This window comes from Manacus candei, unplaced genomic scaffold (assembly GCF_025592945.1).
Source record: "Manacus candei isolate 608988 ecotype Guabito, Panama unplaced genomic scaffold, ASM2559294v1 h1tg000273l, whole genome shotgun sequence".
NCBI classification, from domain to species: domain Eukaryota; kingdom Metazoa; phylum Chordata; class Aves; order Passeriformes; family Pipridae; genus Manacus; species Manacus candei.
This window is the reverse complement of record NW_026138321.1, coordinates 1-22,735: the sequence shown is the minus strand read 5'-3', so window position 1 is coordinate 22,735 and position 22,735 is coordinate 1. Positions and strand designations below refer to the sequence as shown.

Sequence of the window (22,735 nt, the reverse complement as noted above, 5' to 3'; positions counted from 1 at the left end):
CATTTTCAGTGTCCCCTGATCCCATTTTTTGGGGTCTCTCCCCCCATTTTTGGGTCCCTTTCCCCATTTTTGGGTCCCTTTCCCCCATTTTTGGGTCCCTTTCCCCATTTTTGGGGTCTCTAATCCCAATTTTTGGGTCCCTTTCTCCCATTTTTGGGGTCCCTAATCCCATTTTTGGGTCCCTTTCCCCATTTTTTGGATCCCTTTCCCCATTTTTGGGGTCCCTTTCCCAATTTTGGGGTCCCTTTCCCCATTTTTGGGGTCTCTCCCCCCATTTTTGGGGTCCCTGATCCCATTTTCGGTGTCCCTGATCCCATTTTTGTGTCTCTGATCCCATTTTTGGGTCCCTTTCCCCAATTTTGGTCCCTTTCCCCATTTTTGGGGTCCCTTTCCCCAATTTTTAGGGTCTCTCCCCCCATTTTTGGGTCCCTTTCCCCCAATTTGGGGTCCCTGATCCCATTTTCGGTGTCTCTGATCCCATTTTGGGGTCTCTCTCTCCCCATTCTTGAGGGTCTCTGATCCCAATTTTTAGGTGTCCCTCCCCCCATTTGTGGGGTCCCCCTCCCCATTTTTGGGGTCCCTGATCCCATTTTCGGTGTCTCTGACTCCCAATTTTTGGAGGAATCTCTCCCAATTTTTTTGGGGGTCTCTCCCCCATTTTTAGTGTCCCTGATCCCATTTTTAGTGTCCCTGATCCCATTTTTGGGGTCCTTTTCCCTATTTTGGTGTCCCTTTCCCCATTTTTGGGGTCTCTCCCCCCATTTTAGTGTCCCTGATCCCATTTTTGGGGTCCCTTTCCCCAATTTTGGGTCCCTTTCCCCATTTTTGAGGTCTCTCCCCCCATTTTTGGGGTCTCTCCCCCCATTTTAGTGTCCCTGATCCCATTTTCGGGGTCCCTGATCCCATTTTCGGGGTCCCTGATCCCATTTTCGGGGTCCCTGATCCCATTTTTTGGGTCCCTGATCCCATTTTGGGGTCCCTTTCCCCATTTTTGGGGTCCCTGATCCCATTTTTTGGGTCCCTGATCCCATTTTTGGGTCCCTTTCCCCATTTTTTGGATCCCTTTCCCCATTTTTTGGATCCCTTTCCCCATTTTTTGGATCCCTTTCCCCATTTTTTGGATCCCTTTCCCCATTTTTGGGGTCCCTTTCCCCATTTTTGAGGTCTCTCCCCCCATTTTTGGGGTCTCTCCCCCCATTTTAGTGTCCCTGCTCCCATTTTTGAGGTCTCTCCCCCCATTTTTGGGGTCCCTGATCCCATTTTCGGTGTCCCTGATCCCATTTTTTGGGTCCCTTTCCCCATTTTTTGGGTCCCTTTCCCCATTTTTGGGGTCCCTTTCCCCAATTTGGGGGTCTCACCTCCCCGGCCGCGCCCCCGGCCGCCGCCGCCGCGCGTGAAGTCGGCCCTGCGGGTGGCGAAGGAGACCTTGATGGGGTTCCCCGAGAATTCCTTGCCTGGAAAAAACGGGAATTCCGCCCCAAAATTAACGGGGAAAAGGGGCTGGGGGGGGGGGAAGGGATTTGGGGGGAAAAAGGGGATTTTTTTGGGGGGAAAAAGGGGGGTTTTTGGGGGAAAAAGGGGATTTTTGGGGAGGAAAAGGGGATTTTTTTGGGGGAAAAGGGGATTTTTTGGGATGGGAAAGGGGGATTTTTGAGGTGGAAAAAGGGATTTTTGGGGTGGAAAAGGGGTTTTTTGGGGTGGAAAAGGGGATTTTTGGGGGGAAAAAGGGGATTTTTTGGGGAAAAATGGAGTTTTTTGGGGAAAAAGGGGATTTTTTTGGGGAAAAAAGGGGATTTTTGGGGTGGAAAAAGGGGATTTTTAGGGGGAAAATGGGGTTTTTTGGGGAAAAAAGGGGGTTTTTTGGGATTGGAAAAGGGGATTTTTGGGGTGGAAAAAGGGTTTTTTTTGGGATTGAAAAAGGGGATTTTTGAGCTGGAAAATGGGATTTTTGAGGTGAAAAAGGGGATTTTTGGGGTGGAAAAAGGGGATTTTTGGGATTGGAAAGGGGGATTTTTGAGGTGGAAAAGGGGATTTTTGGGGTGGAAAAAGGGGATTTTTGGGGGGAAAAAGGGGATTTTTGGGGGGAAAATGAGGTTTTTTGGGGGAAAAAAGGGGATTTTTGGGGGGAAAAAGGGGTTTTTGGGGGGAAAAAGGGGAATTTGGGGGGAAAAAGGGGGTTTTTTGGGGGAAAAGGGGATTTTTTGGGGTGGGAAATGGGGGGTTTGGGGTTGAAAAGGGGATTTTTAGGGTGGAAAAAGGGGATTTTTGGGGTGAAAAAGGGGATTTTTGGGGTGGAAAAGGGGTTTTTTGGGGGAAAAAAGGAGATTTTTGGGGGGAAAATGGGATTTTTTGGGGGGAAAAGGGGATTTTTTTGGGGAAAATGGGGTTTTTTGGGGGAAAAATGGGGATTTTTGGGGTGGAAAAGGGGTTTTTTTTGGGGTGGGGAAATGGGGGGTTTGGGGTTGAAAAGGGGATTTTTGGGTGGAAAAAGGGGATTTTTGGGGGGAAAAGGGGATTTTTGGGGTGGAAAAAGGGGATTTTTTGGGGGGAAAAAAGGAGATTTTTTAGGTGGAAATGGGATTTTTGGGTGGAAAAGCGGATTTGAGGTGAAAAAGGGGATTTTTGGGGTGGAAAATGGGATTTTTGGGGTGAAAGGAGGGGTTTTTTTGGGGAAAAAGGTGGTTTTTTTGGGGTGGAAAAGGGGATTTTTTGGGGGGAAAAGGGGATTTTTTGGGGAAAAATGGAGTTTTTGGGGGGGAAAAAGGGGATTTGGGGGGAAAAAGGGGGTTTTTTGGGGAAAAAGGGGTTTTTTTGGGGTGGGGAAATGGGGGGTTTGGGGTTGAAAGGGGATTTTTAGGGTGGAAAAAGGGGATTTTTGGGGGAAAAGGGAATTTTTGGGGTGAAAAGGGGGATTTTCTGGTGGTAAAATGGATTTTTGGGGTGAAAATAGGGATTTTTGAGGTAAAAAGGGGATTTTGGGGGGAAAAAGGGGATTTTTTGGGGGGGAAAAGGGGATTTTGGGGGGAAAAGGGGATTTTTGGGTGGAAAGGGGATTTTTGGGGTGGAAAAAGGGGATTTTTTGGGGGAAAAAGGAGATTTTTTAGGTGGAAAATGGGATTTTTGGGTGGAAAAGGGGATTTGAGGTGAAAAAGGGGATTTGTGGGGTGGAAAAATGGGATTTTTGGGGTGAAAGGAGTTTTTTTAGGGGAAAGGTGGTTTTTTTGGGGTGGAAAAGGGGATTTTGGGGGGAAAAGGTGATTTTTGGGGTGAAAAGGGGGGTTTTGTGGGAAAAAAAGGGGATTTTGGGGGGAAAATGGGGATTTTTTTGGGGAAAAGGGGTTTTTTTGGGGTGGGAATGGGGGGTTTGGGGTTGAAAAGGGGATTTTTGGGTGGAAAAGGGAATTTTTGGGTGGAAAGGGGGATTTTTGGGGCGATAAATCGGATTTTTGGGGTGCCAAAGGGGTTTTTGAGGTTGCAAAGGTGATTTTTGGGGTGCTGAAGGTGATTTTTGGGGTGAAAAAAGTGATTTTTGGGGCGCCAAAGGGTTTTTGGGGGTGCTGAAGGTGATTTTTGGTGTGATAAAGGGGATTTCTGAGGTGAAAAACCTGATTTTTGGGACGAAAAAGGGGATTTTTGGGGCGCCAAAGGGGTTTTTGGGGGTGCCGAAGGTGATTTTTGGGGTGAAAAAGGGGATTTTTGGGATGAATAAGCTGATTTTTGGGGTGAAAAAGGTGATTTTTGGGGCGAAAAATCAGATTTTTGGGGTAAAAAGGGGGTTTTTGAGGTGAAAAAGGTGATTTTTGGGGCGCCAAAGGGGTTTTTGAGGTGAAAAAGGTGATTTTTGGGGTGAAAAAAGTGATTTTCGGGGCAACAAAGGGGTTTTTTTGAGGTGAAAAAGGCGATTTTTGGGGTGAAAAAGGGGTTTTTGGGGTTCCAAAGATGATTTTTGGGGTGAAAAAGCAGAATTTTGGGTCGAGAAGGGTGTTTTTGTTGTCCCCACCGTCGAACCAGTCGATGGCCGCCTTGGCCGAGGGGGCTGAAAAGGGGATTTTTGGGACGAAAAAGGTGATTTTTGGGGCGCCAAAGGGGTTTTTGAGGTGAAAAAGGGGATTTTTGGGGGTGAAAAAAGTGATTTTCGGGGCAACAAAGGGGTTTTTTTTGAGGTGAAAAAGGTGATTTTGGGGGCGAAAAAGGTGATTTTGGGGGCGAAAAAGGGGTTTTTGGGGGTGCTGAAGGTGATTTTTGGGGTGAAAAAGGGGAATTTTGGGTCGAAAAGGGTGTTTTTGGTGTCCCCACCGTCGAACCAGTCGATGGTCGCCTTGGCCGAGGGGGGTGAAAAGGGGGTTTTTGGGGTGAAAAAAGTGATTTTTGGGGTGCCAAAGGTGATTTTTGGGGCAAAAAAGGTGATTTTTGGGGTAAAAAGGGGTTTTTTGAGGTGAAAAAGGTGATTTTTGGGGTGAAAAAGGTGATTTTTGGGGTGAAAAATCGGATTTTTGGGGTGCCAAAGGGTTTTTTTGAGGTGAAAAAAGTGATTTTTGGGGCGCCAAGGTGATTTTGGGGGTGCTGAAGGTGATTTTTGGGTCGAAAAGGGTGAATTTTGGTGTCCCCACCGTCGAACCAGTCGATGGCCGCCTTGGCCGAGGGGGGGAAAAGGGGGTTTTGGGGTGAAAAAAGTGATTTTTGGGGTGCCAAAGGTGACTTTTGGGGTGCCAAAGGTGATTTTTGGGGCAAAAAAGGTGATTTTTGGGGCAAAAAAGGTGATTTTTGGGGTAAAAAGGGGTTTTTTGAGGTGAAAAAAGTGATTTTTGGGGTGAAAAAGGTGATTTTTGGGGTGAAAAATCGGATTTTTGGGGTGCCAAAGGGTTTTTTTGAGGTGAAAAAGGCGATTTTTGGGGTGAAAAAGGGGTTTTTGGGGTGCCAAAGGTGATTTTTGGGGTGCCAAAGGTGATTTTTGGGGCAAAAAAGGTGATTTTTGGGGCAAAAAAGGTGATTTTTGGGGTAAAAGGGGGTTTTTTGAGGTGAAAAAGGTGATTTTTGGGGCGAAAAAGGGGATTTTGGGGGCAAAAAATCAGATTTTTGGGGTAAAAAGGGGTTTTTTGGGGGTGAAAAAGGTGATTTTTGGGGCGCCAAAGGGGTTTTTGAGGTGAAAAAGGTGATTTTTGGGGTGAAAAAAGTGATTTTCGGGGCAACAAAGGGGTTTTTTTGAGGTGAAAAAGGTGATTTTGGGGGCGAAAAAGGTGATTTTGGGGGCGAAAAAGGGGTTTTTGGGGGTGCTGAAGGTGATTTTTGGGGTGAAAAAGGGGAATTTTGGGTCGAAAAGGGTGTTTTTGGTGTCCCCACCGTCGAACCAGTCGATGGCCGCCTTGGCCGAGGGGGGTGAAAAGGGGGTTTTTGGGGTGAAAAAAGTGATTTTTGGGGTGCCAAAGGTGATTTTTGGGGCAAAAAAGGTGATTTTTGGGGTAAAAAGGGGTTTTTTGAGGTGAAAAAGGTGATTTTTGGGGTGAAAAAGGTGATTTTTGGGGTGAAAAATCGGATTTTTGGGGTGCCAAAGGGTTTTTTTGAGGTGAAAAAAGTGATTTTTGGGGCGCCAAAGGTGATTTTGGGGGTGCTGAAGGTGATTTTTGGGTCGAAAAGGGTGAATTTTGGTGTCCCCACCGTCGAACCAGTCGATGGCCGCCTTGGCCGAGGGGGGGGAAAAGGGGGTTTTGGGGTGAAAAAAGTGATTTTTGGGGTGCCAAAGGTGACTTTTGGGGTGCCAAAGGTGATTTTTGGGGCAAAAAAGGTGATTTTTGGGGTAAAAAGGGGTTTTTTGAGGTGAAAAAGGTGATTTTTGGGGCGAAAAAGGGGATTTTGGGGGCAAAAAATCAGATTTTTGGGGTAAAAAGGGGTTTTTTGAGGTGAAAAAGGTGATTTTTGGGGCGCCAAAGGGGTTTTTGAGGTGAAAAAGCAGATTTTTGAGGTGAAAAAGGGTGTTTTTGGTGTCCCCACCGTCGAACCAGTCGATGGCCGCCTTGGCCGAGGGCGGGTCGTCGAAGGACACGGTGGCCTCGCCCTTGAGCTTCCCGGTCTCGCGGTCCGTGTACAGGTTGATCATGGGCTGCCCCGTCTTCTTGTTGGTCTGGGACACGGGACAACACGCCAAGGTCATGGCACGGTCACGCCAAGGGTAAAAGGGGGGGCAGGACACAGGAACACAGCAAAGCCATGTGATGACACACCAAGGACTCAAAACGTGCCGAGCACACGCAGTGACACACCCGGGATTCAGAACACACCAAGCACATGTCGTAACATGCCAAGGGCTCAGAACACACCAAGCACAGGTGGAGACATACTCAGGACTCAGAACACACCAAGCACACATGGTAGCACACCCAGGACTGGGAACACGCCAGGCACGTGTGCTTACACACCAAGGACATGTGGTGACACCCCAAGGCCACAGGAACACGCCAAGCAAAGGCGACAACATGCCAAGCACACAGAGTGACACACCAAGGACATACAACGACACACCCAGGACTCAGAATGCACCAAGCACAGGTGATAACATGCCAAGCACACGCAGTGACACACCAAGGACTCAGAACACGCCAGGGCCACAGGGACACACCAAAGACATGTGGTGACACACCAAGGACTCAAACACACACTAAGAACACGCGGTGACACACCAAGGACCCAGAACACACCAAGGACTCAAACACACACTAAGAACATGTGGTGACACACCAAGGACCCAGAACACACCAAGCACACGCGGTGACACACCAAGGACCCAGAACACCCCAGGGCCACTGGAACCCCCCAAAGCCACGTGCTAACACACCAAGCACACGCGGTGACACACCAAGGACTCAGAACACACTAAGCACACGCGGTGACACACCAAGGACTCAAAAACACACTAAGAACACACAGTGACACACCAAGGACCCAGAACACGCCAAGCACATGTGTTGACACACCCAGGATTCAGAACACATCAATCACACATGCTGACACGCCAAGGACACGTGGTGACACACCAGGAACCCAGAACACACCAAGCACACGTGCTGACACCCCAAGGACACGTGGTGACACACCAAGGACTCAAACACACACTCAGAACACACGGTGACACACCAAGGACCCAGAACACACCAAGCACAGGTGATAACATGCCAAGCACACAGAGTGGCACACCAAGGGCTCAGAACACGCCAGGGCCACAGGGACACACCAAAGACATGTGGTGACACACCAAGGACTCAAACACATGCCAAGCACACGCGGTGACACACCAAGGACCCAGAACACACCAAGGACTCAAACACACACTACGAACATGTGGTGACACATTAAGGACTCAAACACATGCCAAGCACACGCGGTGACACACCAAGGACCCAGAACACCCCAGGGCCACAGGAACCCCCCAAAGCCACGTGCTAACACACCAAGCACACACGGTGACACGCCAGGGACCCTGAACATGCCAAGCACACGCGGTGACACGCCAGGGACCCCGAACACGCCAAGGCCACGCGTGTACCTTGATGATGCCGATCTGTTTGAAGTAGTCGGCCACGGACTCGATGGTGACGTTCTCGCCCAGCCCCTGCACGAAGATCGTGTTGTTGTCCGAGTTGTCCTGCTCGCCTGGGGGGGTTAATTAAGTCCTTAATTAGCGCTAATTAATGCTAATTAACCCTCTCAATGGTCTCACCCCCCCCCGGTGTGGCCTCATTATCATCCTCCCCCCCTTCTTTATCCTAATTATTCACCCTTAATTACTCCCCCTGATTTCTCACTCCTGTTATTTGAGTTATTTTTAATTACTAGACTTAATTACTGCCCTGTTTAATCTTAATTAGCCCCCTACTTAATCCTCATCTTGACTAGGCCAATTAATTCTTATTGATCCCTTAATTAACACTAAATTACTGGTTCATTTAATTCTTATTAATCCCTTAATTAACATTAAATTACTGGTTCAGATGATCCTTATTAACATCTTTAATCAACACCAAATTATCAGACTAATTATTACTTATTAACCACTTATCTAACACCAAATTATCACCCAAATTGATCTTTATTAACCTTTTGGCTAACACTAAATTATCAGCCCAATTAATCCTTATTAACCCCTTCAATTAACACTAAATTAACACCCAAATTGATCTTAATTAACCCCTTAATTACCACTAAATTATCAGCCCAATTGATCCTCATTAATGACTTCAATCAATATTAAAATATCATCCCCGTTAATCCTTATTAACACCTTTAATTAGCACTGAATTATCAGCCCAATTAATCTTTATTACCTCTTAATTACCACTAAATTAACACCCAAATTGATCTTTATTAACCCCTTAATTATCACTTAAAATATCAGCCCAATTGATCCTTATTAACCTCTTTAATTAACACCAAATTATCAGCCCAATAGATCTTTAATAACCCCTTTAATTAACACCAAATTATCAACCCAATTAACCAATAAAATCCCTTTATAGCCCAATTAATCCCTATGAATCCCTCAATTAACCATCCAATTAACCAATGAAACCTCTTCAACCCAATTAATCTTCTAATTAACACTAAATTAGCAGTTTAATTAATCACTAAAAGCAATTTATAGCCTAATTAATCCCTAATTAACCTCCGTTAGCCCCAATATTCCCCATTAATTCCTTAATTAACCCTCATATCTTAATTAACCTCATTAATCCCATTACCCCAATCAAGCCACAATTAACACCCCTCAGCTCCCAACACCCTCCTTCCCTTAATTACCTCTAATTAAGCCCCCAATTAACCCCTAATTAACCCTTTGAACCCCCCCCCCACCCCCTTAATTAGCCGCTAATTACCCCCCTTAATTACCGGGGTCATGCCGCGGTCCCTGGTCCCGGGGGCCTTTTCAGCACATGCAAAAACAATTAATTATGTTAATGAGGGGGCGGGGAGGGGGCGTGGCCACCGCAAGCCCCTCCCACCCACCCGGACCCACCAAATTGGGCAGAAAAAGCCTTTTTTGTGCCCTCCCCCGGCCCCGTTTTGGGGTCAAAACCCTCGATTTTGGGGTCAAACCCCATTTTTGGGGGTCAAAATCCCCCATTTTGGGGTCAAACCTTTCAATTTGGGGTCAGAACCCCTCGATTTTGGGGTCAAACCCCTCGATTTTGGGGCCAAAACCCCCCTTTTTGTGTTAAACCCCATTTTTGGGGTCAAAATCCTCCATTTTGGGGTCTAAACCCTCCATTTTAGGGTCAAACCTTTCAATTTGAGGTCATAATCCCTTTATTTTGGGGTCAGAACCCCTCAATTTTGGGGTCAAACCCCTCCATTTTGGGGTCAAACCCCTCCATTTTGGGGTCAAGACCCCCCTTTTTGTGTTAAACCCCATTTTTGGGGGTCAAAATCCCCCATTTTGGGGTCTAAACCCTCCATTTTAGGGTCAAACCTTTCCATTTGAGGTCATAACCCCTCAATTTTGGGGTCAGAACCCCTCAATTTTGGGGTCAAACCCCTCCATTTTGGGGTCTAAACCCTCCATTTTGGGGTCAAACCCCTCGATTTTGGGGTCAAAACGCCCCATTTTGGGATCACAACCCCAGATTTTGGGGTCACAACCCCAGATTTTGGGGTCAAACCCCTTGATTTTGGGTTCTAAACCCTCCATTTTGGGGTCAAACCCCCCATTTTAGGGTTGAAGTTCACATTTTGGGGACAAACCCCTTGATTTTGGGGTCACAACCCCATATTTTGGGGTCACGACTCCATATTTTGGGGTAAAAAACCTTCATTTAGGAGTTAAATCCCCCCATTTTGGGGTCACAACCTCAAATTTTGGGGTCAACCCCCCCCATTTTGCGGTCAAACCCCATATTTTTGGGGTAAACCCCTCATTTTGGGCTCAAACCCCCTTATTTTGGGCTCAAACCCCCTTATTTTGGGGTCAAACCCCCTTATTTTGGGGTCAAACCCCATATTTTTGGGGTCAAACCCCCTTATTTTGGGGCCACAAACCCCATTTTGGGCTCAAACCCCCTTTTTTTGGGTTCAAACCCCCCAATTTTGGGGTCACAACCTCAAATTTTGGGGTCAACCCCCACATTCTTGGCTCAAAACCCCCCATTTTGGGGTCACAGACCCTTATTTTGGGGTCAAACCCCCCAATTTTGGGGTCACAACCTCAAATTTTGGGGTCAAACCCCCTCATTTTGGGGCCCCAACCCCATATTTTTGGGGTCAAACCCCCTTATTTTGGGCTCAAACCCCACATTTTTGGGCTCAAACCCCTATTTTTGGGCTCAAAACCCCCCATTTTGGGCTCAAACCCCACATTTTTGGGGCCACAACCCCGTATTTTTGGGCTCAAACCCCTTATTTTGGGCTCAACCCCCTTTTTTTGGGGTCCCCCGTGCCCCTTTCCCCCTCAGAACACTCATTTTTGGGTCTTTTTTCCAGCTCTTCCCCCCTTTTGGAGGCTCCTTGGATTTTCCAAGGCCGCTTTTTTGACTCTTCCAGCCCCTTTTTCACCCTTTTTCTCCTCAAATTCCTCCTCCGAGCACACTTTTTAAATCACATTTTCGATTGTTTTTAAACCACCAGCAGCAAATCCCTGGAACGAAACCTTGGGAATTCCGGGCAAAACCAGCATTTTTTTGGGTTTTTTTGTGTCATTTTTTTCCGGGTGCTTTGGGTCCACTGCACGACACCCCCATTTTTTGGGGAGAAAACCTCCAATTTCACCATTTTTTTCCTCCACACCGACCTCAGGTCACCGGCACCTCCTTCCTCTTTTATTTTTTTTTCCGTGTTTTTCCCCCAAAAAAACCTTTTTTTTTTTTTTCCACCGAAACCTCTCAAGAATTTTTTTTTCCACCAACATGCACCTTTTTTTTGTGTCTTTTTAACCAAAACCCACCTTTTTTCACCCGCCCCACCCCCCAAAACCCACCTTTTTTTTTCCACCATCCGTTCCAACCTCTAATTTTCATTTTTTTCCCTCAAATTTCTCCTTTTTTCCCCTCATTTTTTTTACCTTTAATTCCCTTTTCAACCCCCCCCCAAAAAAAAAAAACCACCATAAATCCATTTTTTTCCTCCGCTCCGGCTCCGTTTCGGGGGCTTTTCACCCCAAAAAGGCCCCGAGGCTGTTCCAAAAAAAAAGGTTAAAAATAAAAAAACCAACATTTCCTCTTTTTTTTGCCTCTTTTTTGCCTTTTTTTTGTGATTTTTGGGTTCAAATGCTGAACTCTTTGGGACTTACCACCGAATTTATTGAAGCCACCACGCTCACCACCGCTGAGGAGATAAATTAGAAGATAAATCAGGTTTTTTTTTTTTGTTTTTTGGAGCCCCCTGCCTTAAAAAAAAAACACTTTTTCTACCAAAAGCTGGTTTTGGGGGAAAAAAACCCCAATTTGGGGCTTTGTTTTGGGGGGTTGTCCTTTCGCCGGCGACGTTTCCTCTCGGCTCCAGCAGCAAAAAAGGGGGCTCAAAATTCCCCAAAAAACCCCCAAGTTTGGCTTTTTTGGGGCTCTTTTTTGGGGTTTTTTTTAACCCCCCCGGGTGGGTTCTGAGCTGCCCCTCCCCCCTCCTGCTTCCTCCACTTTTTTGGGGTTTTTTGGAACAATTAAAACTCTTTTTTTCCTATTTTTTTTGACATTTTTTCCTATTTTTTTGGACATTTTTTCCCATTTTTTTGGACATTTTTTCCCATTTTTTTGACATTTTTTCCCATTTTTTTTGACATTTTTTCCCATTTTTTTTGACATTTTTTCCTATTTTTTTGGACATTTTTTTCCCATTTTTTTTGACATTTTTTCCTTTTTTTTTTGGCTTTTTTTTTTCTACTTTTTTGGCAATTTTTTGCCCCTTTCTTTGATTTTTTTTTTAAATTTTCGGGCAATTTTTTGGGCTTTTTTTTGCCTCTTTGTCTTAATTTTATTTTGGGATTTTTGGGGCCTTTTTTTGTCCTTCTTACTTGATTTTTTTTTTAATTTTTTGGGCTCTTTTGCCCTTTTTTTTTATTTTTGGCTTTTCTTGCTGCTTTTTCTTTTTTGCCTTTTTTTTTTATTTTGGACTTTTTTGCCCCCTCCTTTTTTTTTTCTGATTTTTTGGACTTTTTTTGCCCTTTTTTTGATGTTTTTTGGGGGGGCATTTCACTTTAATTTTTTTGACTTCTTTTTTCTGATTTTTTTGGCATTTTTGTCCTTTTTTTTGGCATTTCTTCTATCTTTAGAATTTTTTATATTTTTTGGGGTAATTTTCCCTTTTTTTTAAATGTTTTTTTTCTGATTTTTTGGGCATTTTTTTGCCCCGTTTTTTCTTTTTTTTTTTTTTGATTTTTGGGGTATTTTTTCTTGTTTTTTTATTTTTTTGGCCTTTTTGTGCCCTTTTTCTTGATTTTTGAGCTTTCTTGGTACATTTTTCTTGACTTTTTCTTTGATTTTTTGGGCTTTTTTTTGCCCCTTTTTCTTGATTTGTTTTTTACTTTATTGGGCATTTTTTTGCCATTTTTCTTGATTTTTTAAAAATTTTTTGGGCATTTTTACCCCTTTTTTCTTGATTTTTTTGGGCCTTTTTTTGCCCCTTTTTCTTGATTTTTTGGCATTCTTTTTGCCCTTTTTCTTGATTTTTTTTAAAATTTTTTGGGCATTTTTACCCCTTTTTCCTTGATTTTTTGGGCCTTTTTTTGCCCCTTTTTCCAAATTTTTTGGGCCTTTTTTTGCCCCTTTTTCTTGATTTTTTTTTGGTTTTTTAGGGCCTTTTTTTGCCCCTTTTTCTTGATTTTTTGGGGCCTTTTTTTGCCCCTTTTTCTTAATTTTTTTTTTGATTTTTTGGGCATTTTTGCCCCTTTTTCTTCATCTTTTGGGCCTTTTTTTGCCCCTTTTTCTTGATTTTTTTCTTGATTTTTTGGGCCTTTTTTGCCCCTTTTTCTTGATTTTTTGGCATTTTCTTTGCCCTTTTTCTTGATTTTTTGGGCCTTTTTTTGCCCCTTTTTCTTGATTTTTTGGGCCTTTTTTTGCCCCTTTTTCTTGATTTTTTGGGGCCTTTTTTTGCCCCTTTTTCTTGATTTTTTGGCATTTTCTTTGCCCTTTTTCTTGATTTTTTGGGCCTTTTTTTGCCCCTTTTTCTTGATTTTTTGGGCCTTTTTTTGCCCCTTTTTCTTGATTTTTTTTTCTTATTTTTAGGCCTTTTTTTGCCCCTTTTTCTTGATTTTTTCCTTGATTTTTTAAGCCTTTTTTTACCCCTTTTTCTCAATTTTTTTTTAATTTTTTGCCCTTATTTTACCCCTTTTTCCTAATTTTTTTTTTTAATTTTTCCCCTTTTTTTCCCCCTTTTCCCCAACATTTTCTTTCCTGCCTTCCCCTCCGTATTTTTTACCCCTTTCCTGCCTTTTTTCAACCCAAAACTCCCGGGGCTTGCCAAAGTTTTTTCAACACCTGCAGCACAAAAGGCAGAATTCGTTAAAAGCACAACACAACTCCCCCCTCTCCCCCCCATACTCACCTCCAAACTGCCCCAAAAAGCAGCTTTTTCCCCCCAAAAATCCGAATTCTCGAGGCTTTCACTCACACACACAAACCCAAACCACAATATTCTCATTTTTCCACCATTTCTGCACCGTTTTCCACCATTCTTTGACCATTTTTAACCAATAAACCCATTTTTTTGGTGATTTTAAGCACCCAGGACACGCCATTTTTGACTCCAGGTTGCCCAAAGCGGCGCCTTTTGGCCCCAAAACCGACACCACCCATTTTTGGGGGGTTTTATTTTCTTTCTGCAGTGACCTCAAAATGCACCTTTCGGCCTCTTTTTTGGGGTTTTTTTTTGGCCTTTTGTTTCCTGCCGGGACCAGAGGCTGGAGGGGACCTTTGGCACCTTTAAATCACTTTAAATTTCTTATTTTTAATCATTTCTTTCCATTTTAACCCTTTCAATCATTTAAGGATTTCCACTCTTTTTTTACCTCAGTGGTTTTTTTACCAAAATACCTTTTTTTTAACCTAAAAACCACTTTTTTTAATCCAAAATACCTTTTTTTTAACCTAAAACCCACTTTTTTTCACCCAAATACCTTTTTTTTAACCTAAAAACCACTTTTTTTTACCAAAATACCTTTTTTTTACCCAAATACCTTTTTTTTAACCTAAAAACCACTTTTTTTTCACCCAAATACCTTTTTTTTTAACCTAAAAACCACTTTTTTTTACCCAAATACCTTTTTCTTAACCTAAAAACCACTTTTTTTACCCAAATACCTTTTTTTTAACCTAAAAACCACTTTTTTTTCCAAAATACCTTTTTTTTAACCTAAAAACCACTTTTTTTTCCAAAATACCTTTTTTTAACCTAAAAACCACTTTTTTTTACCCAAATACCTTTTTTTTTACCCAAATACCTTTTTTTTAACCTAAAAACCACTTTTTTTACCCAAATACCTTTTTTTTAACCTAAAAACCACTTTTTTTCACCCAAATACCTTTTTTTTTAACCTAAAAACCACTTTTTTTAATCCAAAATACCTTTTTTTAACCTAAAAACCACTTTTTTTTTACCCAAATACCTTTTTTTTAACCTAAAAACCATTTTTTTTAATCCAAAATACCTTTTTTTTAACCTAAAAACCACTTTTTTTCACCCAAATACCTTTTTTTTTAACCTAAAAACCACTTTTTTTCACCAAAATACCTTTTTTTTAACCTAAAAACCACTTTTTTTTCCAAAATACCTTTTTTTTAACCTAAAACCCACTTTTTTTCTTACCCAAATACCTTTTTTTTAACCTAAAACCCACTTTTTTTTTTTACCAAAATACCTTTTTTTTAACCTAAAAACCACTTTTTTTTTACCCAAATACCTTTTTTTTAACCTAAAAACCACTTTTTTTAATCCAAAATACCTTTTTTTAACCTAAAAACCACCTTTTTTTACCCAAACACCTCTTTCTTTTAACTAAAATCCATCTTTTTTTTTCTTTACCCAAAAACCTTTGTTTTTAACTAAAAACCAATGTTCTTTTTACCCAAATTCATCTTTTTTTCACCTAAAAACCACCTTTTTTTTCCCTAAAAACCACCTTTTTTTACCTAAAAACCACAGGTTTTTTCACCTAAAAACCAACGATTTTTTTTTGCTTAAATACCTTTTTTTTTGACTAAAAATCAAGGATTTTTTACCCAAATATCACCTTTTTTTTTAACCTAAAAAAACCAGGATTTTTTACCCAAAAACCACCTCTTTTTTTAATCTAAAAACCACCTTTTTTTACCTCAAAACCACCATTTCTTTCACCCAAATACCTTTCTCTTTGACCTAAAATCCAGGTTTTTACCCAAATACTTTTTTTACCTAAAAACCAATGTATTTTTTACCCAAATACCTTTTTTTTTACCTAAAAACCAAAGTTTTTTTTTACCCAAATACCTTTTTTTTCCCACCTAAAAATCAGGGTTGTTACTCAAATATCACCTTTTATTTTTTTTACCTAAAAACCACCATTTTTTCACCTAAAATCCACCTTTTTTTTAATCCAAACACCTTTCTTTTTACCTAAAAACCACCATTTTTTTTACTAAAAAACCACCTTTTTTTCCTTTACCAAAAAACCACCTTTTTTATTCAAAACCCAATTTTTTCTTTACCAAGAAACCAATTTTTTCTTCAGCTAAAATCCCTTTTTTTACTAAAAAACCACCTTTTTTTTTACAAAAAAAACCATTTTGACCAAAAAACCACTTTTTTAACCGAAAAACCCATTTTTTCTTTACCCAAGAACCAATTTTTTTTACCCAAAACCTAATTTTTTTCTTTAACCAAAACCCATTTTTTTTTTACCAAAACCCAATTTTTTTCTTTAACCAAAAAGCAATTTTTTCTTTAATCAAAAACTTGTACTAAAAAACCATTTTTTACCCCAAAACCCAAATTTTTCCTTACCCAAAAACCACCTCTTTTTTTTTTACTAAAAAACCATTTCTTCTTTCCCCCCAAAAACCTTTTTTTTTTATTAAAAAAACCACCTTTTTTTTTACCAAAAACCCATTTTTTTCTTTAACCAAAACCCGATATTTTTCTTAACCAAAAACCCAATTATTTTCTCTACCAAAACCCAATTTTTTTCTTTACCAAAACCCAATTTTTTTCTTTAACCCAAAATCAATATTTTTAACTCAAAAACCAATTTTTTCTTTACCCGAAACCCAAGTTTTTCCTTACCCAAAACCCACTTTTTTTCTTTAACCAAGAACCAATATTTTTCTTTAACCAAAAACCAATTTTTTTCTTTAACCAAAACCTTCTACTAAAAATCCATTTTTTACCAAAAAACCACTTTTTTCCCCTCAAAACCCAATTTTTTCCTTACCCAAAAACCAATTTTTTCCTTACCCAACAACCTCTTTTTCTTCATCCAAAAACCATTTTTCTTTCCCCAAAAAACCCATTTTTTTTCCTTACCCAAAAACCTCTTTTCCTTCACCCAAAAACCATTTTTCTTCACCCAAAAACCAATTTTTCCTTTACCCAAAAAACCCCTTTCCTCCTTACCCAAAACCCTCTTTCTTTCTCCTCAAAACCCCCATTTTTCTCCCCCCAAAAACCCCATTTCTTCCCCCAAACCCCCTTTTTTCCCCCCCTTTTCCCCCCCCTAATTTTTGGGTGCCCCTCCAGCCCCTCCCCCCCCTCCCCCGGGGCCGTTTTTGGGGTCCCCCCTCCCCCTGTTTTGGGGTTTCCCCGGTACCTACCCCAGGTTGGCTCCTCGGCCGCCGCGGCCGCCTCGGCCCCCTCGCTCGTAGCCGCCCCGGCCGTAGCCGCCGCGGCCGCGGCTGCGCTCCGCCTGCCCCCCGCCGCCGCCGTAGCCCCCCGGCTCCTGGTAGCCCCCCGAGCTCAGCGACGCCTGCTCCTGCCCGTAGCTGTTGGCTGCGGAGACAGAAACCGGCTCAGAACCTCCACAATTGGGGCTTTCGACCCAAATCGCGGCGTTTCGACCCAAATCGCGGCGTTTTTGACCCAAATCGGAGCGTTTCCACCCAAACTGAGGTATTTTGACCCAAATCGGGGGGTTTTGACCCAAATTGCGGCATTTTGACCCAAATTGAGGTGTTTTGACCCAAATCGCAGCATTTTTGACCCAAATCGGGGCGTTTCCACCCAAATCGGGGGGTTTTGACCCAAATTGGGACATTTTGACCCAAATTGAGGTGTTTTGACCCAAATCGGGGGGTTTTGACCCAAATCACGGCATTTTCGATCCAAATTGGGACGTTTTGACCCAAATCGGGGCGTTTTGACCCAAATTGGGGCATTTTGACCCAAATCTGGACACTTTGACCCAAATTGGGGCATTTTGACCCAAACTGGAACATTTCAACCCAAATTGGGGCATTTTGACCTAAACTGAGACATTTTGACCCAAATCTGGCTGATTGTGACACAAACTGGGCCGTTTCAAACCAAATCAGGACATTTTGACCCAAATAGGGACATTTTGACCCAAATCAGGACATTCTGTCCCAAATCAGGACATTTTGACCCAAATCAGGACATTTTGACCCAAATACAGACATTTTGACCTAAATTGGGGCATTTTCGACCCAAACTGGGGCATTTTCACCCAAATCGGGGCATTTTCACCCAAACTGGGGCGTTTTGACCCAAATCTGGCTGATTTTGACCCAAACTGGGGCCGTCCTGCCCCAAATCCCCCTTATTCTGCCCCAAAACGACATTTATAACCCAAAACCGGGCAGTTCAACCCAAACTGGGAGGGGGTTGTAGGCCGACTGTTCCTGCTGACTGTACCCGTGTCACAGACCCCAAATCAGGCTGATTTCACCCCAAAATGACCCCAAATCCCCCAAATGACCCCAAATCCGGGTGATTTCACCCCAAAGTGACTCACACACCCCCCGGAGCTGTCCTGGCCCTGCTGGCTGTAGCTGGGAGGGGGGTTGTAGGACGACTGTTCCTATTGACTGTACCCCCCTGTTACAGACCCCAAACCCCTTAAATTCCCCCAAATGACCCCAAATCCCCCAAAATGACCCCAAATCTGGCTGATTTCACCCCAAAAGGACTCACAGGCCCCGGAGCTGTCCTGGCCCTGCTGGTTGTAGCTGGGAGGGGGGTTGTAGGACGACTGTTCCTACTGACTGTACCCTCATATTACAGACCCCAAACCCCTTCAATTCCCCCAAAATGACCCCAAATCCCCAAAATGACCCCAAATCCCCCAAAATGACCCCAAATCCCTCAAAACAACCCCAAAGTGACTCACACACCCCCCGGAGCTGTCCTGGCCCTGCTGGCTGTAGCTGGGAGGGGGGTTGTAGGACGACTGTTCCTATTGACTGTACCCACGTTCCAGACCCCAAATCAGGCTGATTTCACCCCAAAATGACCCCAAATCCCCCCAAAATGACCCCAAAAGGACTCACAGGCCCCGGAGCTGTCCTGGCCCTGCTGGCTGTAGCTGGGAGGGGGGTTGTAGGACGACTGTTCCTACTGACTGTACCCCCATATTGGAGACCCCAAACCCCTTAAATTCCCCCAAATGACCCCAAATCCCCAAAATGACCCCAAATCCCCCAAAATCCCCCCAAAATGACCCCAAAAGGACTCACAGGCGCTGGAGCTGTCCTGGCCCTGCTGGCTGTAGCTGGGAGGGGGGTTGTAGGACGACTGTTCCTATTGACTGTACCCCCATATTACAGACCCCAAACCCCTTCAATTCCCCCAAAATGACCCCAAATCCCCCAAAATCCCCCCAAAATGACCCCAAAAGGACTCACAGGCGCCGGAGCTGTCCTGGCCCTGCTGGTTGTAGCTGGGAGGGGGGTTGTAGGACGACTGTTCCTATTGACTGTACCCCCATCCCACGACCCCAAAATGACCCCAAATCCCCCAAAATGACCCCAAATCCCCCAAAACGACCCCAAAAGGACTCACACCCCCCGGAGCTGTCCTGGCCCTGCTGGCTGTAGCTGGGAGGGGGGTTGTAGGACGACTGTTCCTATTGACTGTACCCACGTTCCAGACCCCAAATCAGGCTGATTTCACCCCAAAATGACCCCAAATCCCCCCAAAATGACCCCAAAAGGACTCACAGGCGCCGGAGCTGTCCTGGCCCTGCTGGCTGTAGCTGGGAGGGGGGTTGTAGGACGACTGTTCCTACTGACTGTACCCTCATATTACAGACCCCAAACCCCTTCAATTCCCCCAAAATGACCCCAAATCCCCCAAAATCCCCCCAAAATGACCCCAAAAGGACTCACAGGCGCCGGAGCTGTACTGGCCCTGCTGGCTGTAGCTGGGAGGGGGGTTGTAGGACGACTGTTGGCTGTAGCTCTGCTGGCCCCCGCTGTAGCCCTGCTGTTGGCTGTACCCCCCGCTCGGGGGTTGCCCGTAGCTCGAGCTCCCGGAGCCGCTGCCGTAGCTGCAAAAAAAACCACCCCAAAAAGTCACCAAAACCGCCCCTTTTACCCCCAAAACTCATTAATCACCCCTCAACAATCCATCATTAATTAGCAGTTAATTAGCAGAGAAATCATAACAAATCACACCACCATGAACTTTCTCTTTTTATTGGTTTTTTATCTTTTAATTTTATTTAAGGGGGTTTTTTTGGGTGCTTTTTAATTATCAAACCGGCCCTAACGAACCCCCAATAAATATATTTGAGAGGAAAATGTTATTTTGGGGTTATTTGCCCCAATCCCACCTTCTGAAGGCAGTGGGAGGTTGGGAATATTTAGGGTAGGACGAGGCCTGGCCGGAGGAGCTCTGGGAGCTCTGCCCCGTCCCACACCCCCAAAATCCCACAAATCCTCCCTAAATCCCTCAGAATCCCCCAAAATCCCACAATTCCCCCAAAATTGCCCAATCTCACCTTCCAGAGGCCGAGGATGCAGCGGGAGGTTGGGAATAGCCCGGGTAGGACGAGGCCTGGCCAGAAGAGCTCTGGGAGCTCTGCCCCATCCCACATCCCCAAAACACCCCAAAAACCCCACAAATCTCCCCAAAATCCCCCAAAATCCCCAGAACTCACCTTCCAGAGGCCGAGGAGGCGGCGGGAGGTTGGGAGTACCCCGGGTAGGACGAGGCCTGGCCGGAGGAGCTCTGGGAGCTCTGCCCTGTCCCATATCCCAAAACCTCCATCCCAGAGCCCCAAAACACCCCCAAATTCCCCCAAAATCCCCCAAATCTCCCCAAAATCCCCCAATCTCACCTTCCAGAGGCCGAGGAGGCAGCGGGAGGCTGGGAGTAGCCCGGGTAGGACGAGGCCTGGCCGTAGGAGCTCTGGGAGCTCTGCCCCGTCCCGTATCCCCCCCCGCTGCCGTAGGGCTGCGGGGCCGACTGGGTGTTGTAACCTGGGGGGGGTAAATCGGGGTGAGATCTCCCGGATTTGGGTTTTTTGGGGGTGGTTTTTTAGGGTTTCAGGGGTCCGTACTGCTCTGGCTCTGGCTGTAGGAGGAGCTGTAGCTGTTCTGGCCGTAGCCCGAGGTGTCTGTGGACTGCGAGTAGCCCGAGTAGCCCTGCTGCGAGTAGGGCTGGCTGCTCTGCTGCGAGTAGCCCTGGCTCGGGGGAGCGGGGTAGGCGCCGTAGCTGGGGGGGAAAAAACACCAAAATTGGGTGAGTTTGGGGGGAAAAAGGGGGAATTCCCACTGGGAATGGGGGGGGGGGGGAGGAGGGAGGGGGCGGTACCTTTGCGTGGCGGTCTGGCTGTAATCTGGGGAGAAAGGAGAGAAATCGGGTTAAAAATTCAAATTAAAGAGGATAAAAATACCTCTGAAGTTAGGCATCAATAAGTACATTTGTGTTAAAAACACTACTTTTAATGTGGGCCAAAAATGATAATAAATAGTGCATTAAAAGTCACATTTCGGGGTAAAAATAATATCCCCAGAATTAAATATTAAGGAGTACATTTGTGTTATAGGGTCTGGCTGTAATCTGGGGAGAAAGGAGAGAAATCGGGTTAAAAAATGGAATTAAAAAGGGTAAAAATACCCCCAGAATTAAATATTAATAAGTACATTTGTGTTATAGGATCTGGCTGTAATCTGGGGGGAGAAATAATAAAAATTAGACTAAAAACTAAAATTAACCAATGTGAAAATACCCCCAGAATTAAATATTAGTGAGTACATTTGTGTTGTAGAACCTGGCTGTAATCTGAAGGAGAAAGGAGAGAAATCGGGTTAAAAAATGGAATTAAAAAGGGTAAAAATAGCTCTGAAATTAAGCATTAATAAGTACATTTGTGTTATAGGGTCTGCCTGTAATCTGGGGAGAAAGGAGAGAAATTGGGTTAAAAATTCAAATTAAAGAGGATAAAAATACCCCCAGAATTAAATATTAATGAGTACATTTGTGTTATATTTGTGTTGTAGAACCTGGCTGTAATCTGGGGGAGAAAGGAGAGAAATCGGGTTAAAAATTGGAATTAAAAAGGGTAAAAATACCCCCAGAATTAAATATTAATGAGTACATTTGTGTTATAGGGTCTGGCTGTAATCTGGGGGAGAAAGGAGAGAAATTGGGTTAAAAATTGGAATTAAAAAGGGTAAAAATAGCTCTGAAATTAAGCATTAATAAGTACATTTGTGTTATAGAACCTGGTTGTAATCTAGGGGAAGAAAGAACAAAAATTAGATTAAAAACTGGAATTAAAAAGGGTAAAAATACTACCAGAATTAAATATTAATGAGTACATTTGTGTTATAGGGTCTGGCTATAATCTGGGGGAGAAAGGAGAGAAATTGGGTTAAAAATGGAATTAAAAAGGGTAAAAATAGCTCTGAAATTAAGCATTAATAAGTACATTTGTGTTATAGGATCTGGCTGTAATCTGGGGGGAGAAATAATAAAAATTAGACTAAAAACTAAAGTTAACCAATGTGAAAATACCCCCAGAATTAAATATTAATGAGTACATTTGTGTTATATTTGTGTTGTAGAACCTGGCTGTGATCTGGGGGAGAAAGGAGAGAAATCGGGTTAAAAATTGGAATTAAAGAGCATAAAAATACCCCCAGAATTAAATATTAATAAGTACATTTGTGTTATAGGGTCTGCCTGTAATCTGGGGAGAAAGGAGAGAAATTAGATTAAAAATTGGAATTTAAAAGGGTAAAAATAACTCTGAAATTAGGCATTAATAAGTACATTTGTGTTAAAAACACTATTTTTAATACGGGCCAAAAATAATAAAAAATAGTGCATTAAAAGTCACATTTCAGTGTAAAAATAATATCCCCAAAATTAAATATTAAGGAGTACATTTGTGTTATAGAACCTGGTTGTAATCTGGGAGGAGAAAGAACAAAATTTAGATGAAAAATTGGAATTAAAAAGGGTAAAATACCCCCAGAATTAAATATTAACAGGTAGGTTTGTGTTACAGGGTCTGGCTGTGATCTGGGGGGGAGAAATAATAGAAATTAAATTAAAAATCAGAATTAAAAAGTGTGAAAATACCCCCAGAACTAACCCTTAATAAGTACATTTATGTTAAAGAATTTACCTTTACTCTGGAGAAAAAACAATAAAAAATGTTGTATTAAAAGTACCATTAAAGACATATATTTCGTTATTGGAATTAAATATTAACGTGTGTTTGTGTTGTATATGCTGCCTGTAATTCAGGAAACGATAAAGTAATTGGAATTATTTATGGAATTAAATGATTTTAGGGCAGAAATTGTGAAGCCGCGACACAAATTGA

At 43.3% G+C, this 22,735-nt stretch overlaps 1 protein-coding gene and 3 long non-coding RNA genes across 8 annotated transcripts; 1 reads left to right on the top strand and 3 right to left on the bottom strand.

Annotated features, from left to right (window-relative positions):
* Positions 1-1,212: 1,212 nt before the first annotated feature.
* Positions 1,213-20,762, bottom strand: LOC127464805 (RNA-binding protein FUS-like; the record flags this gene model as incomplete). The annotated part of the gene is made up of 10 exons (XM_051775269.1): positions 1,213-1,454; positions 5,989-6,118; positions 7,538-7,644; positions 8,878-8,910; positions 11,270-11,304; positions 16,755-16,929; positions 19,284-19,444; positions 20,237-20,378; positions 20,459-20,613; positions 20,713-20,762. Coding segments are annotated over 10 exons (1,230 nt in total), but the record flags the coding sequence as incomplete, so codon positions are not given.
* Positions 1,785-5,842, top strand: LOC127464804 (uncharacterized). 3 transcript variants are annotated; one of them, XR_007901644.1, is made up of 4 exons: positions 1,785-1,801; positions 2,019-2,039; positions 4,436-4,498; positions 5,815-5,842. It is a non-coding gene; the product is annotated as an uncharacterized LOC127464804 (long non-coding RNA). The 3 variants fall into 3 exon arrangements; XR_007901643.1 differs by lacking the exon at positions 1,785-1,801 and adding an exon at positions 1,871-1,887; XR_007901642.1 differs by lacking the exon at positions 1,785-1,801 and adding an exon at positions 1,958-1,974.
* LOC127464803 (uncharacterized) lies at positions 8,917-10,285 on the bottom strand. Of its 2 annotated transcripts, none has more exons than XR_007901640.1 (3): positions 9,897-10,285; positions 9,501-9,835; positions 8,917-9,457 (listed from the first exon to the last, which is right to left on the bottom strand). It is a non-coding gene; the product is annotated as an uncharacterized LOC127464803 (long non-coding RNA). The 2 variants fall into 2 exon arrangements; XR_007901641.1 differs by having other exon boundaries at positions 9,522-9,835.
* On the bottom strand, positions 14,012-16,010 carry LOC127464802 (uncharacterized). Of its 2 annotated transcripts, XR_007901638.1 has the most exons (6): positions 15,392-16,010; positions 14,807-15,066; positions 14,351-14,722; positions 14,202-14,270; positions 14,110-14,158; positions 14,012-14,025 (listed from the first exon to the last, which is right to left on the bottom strand). It is a non-coding gene; the product is annotated as an uncharacterized LOC127464802 (long non-coding RNA). The 2 variants fall into 2 exon arrangements; XR_007901639.1 differs by lacking the exons at positions 14,012-14,025; positions 14,110-14,158 and adding an exon at positions 14,098-14,108 and having other exon boundaries at positions 14,170-14,230; positions 14,492-14,722.
* Positions 20,763-22,735: the final 1,973 nt, after the last annotated feature.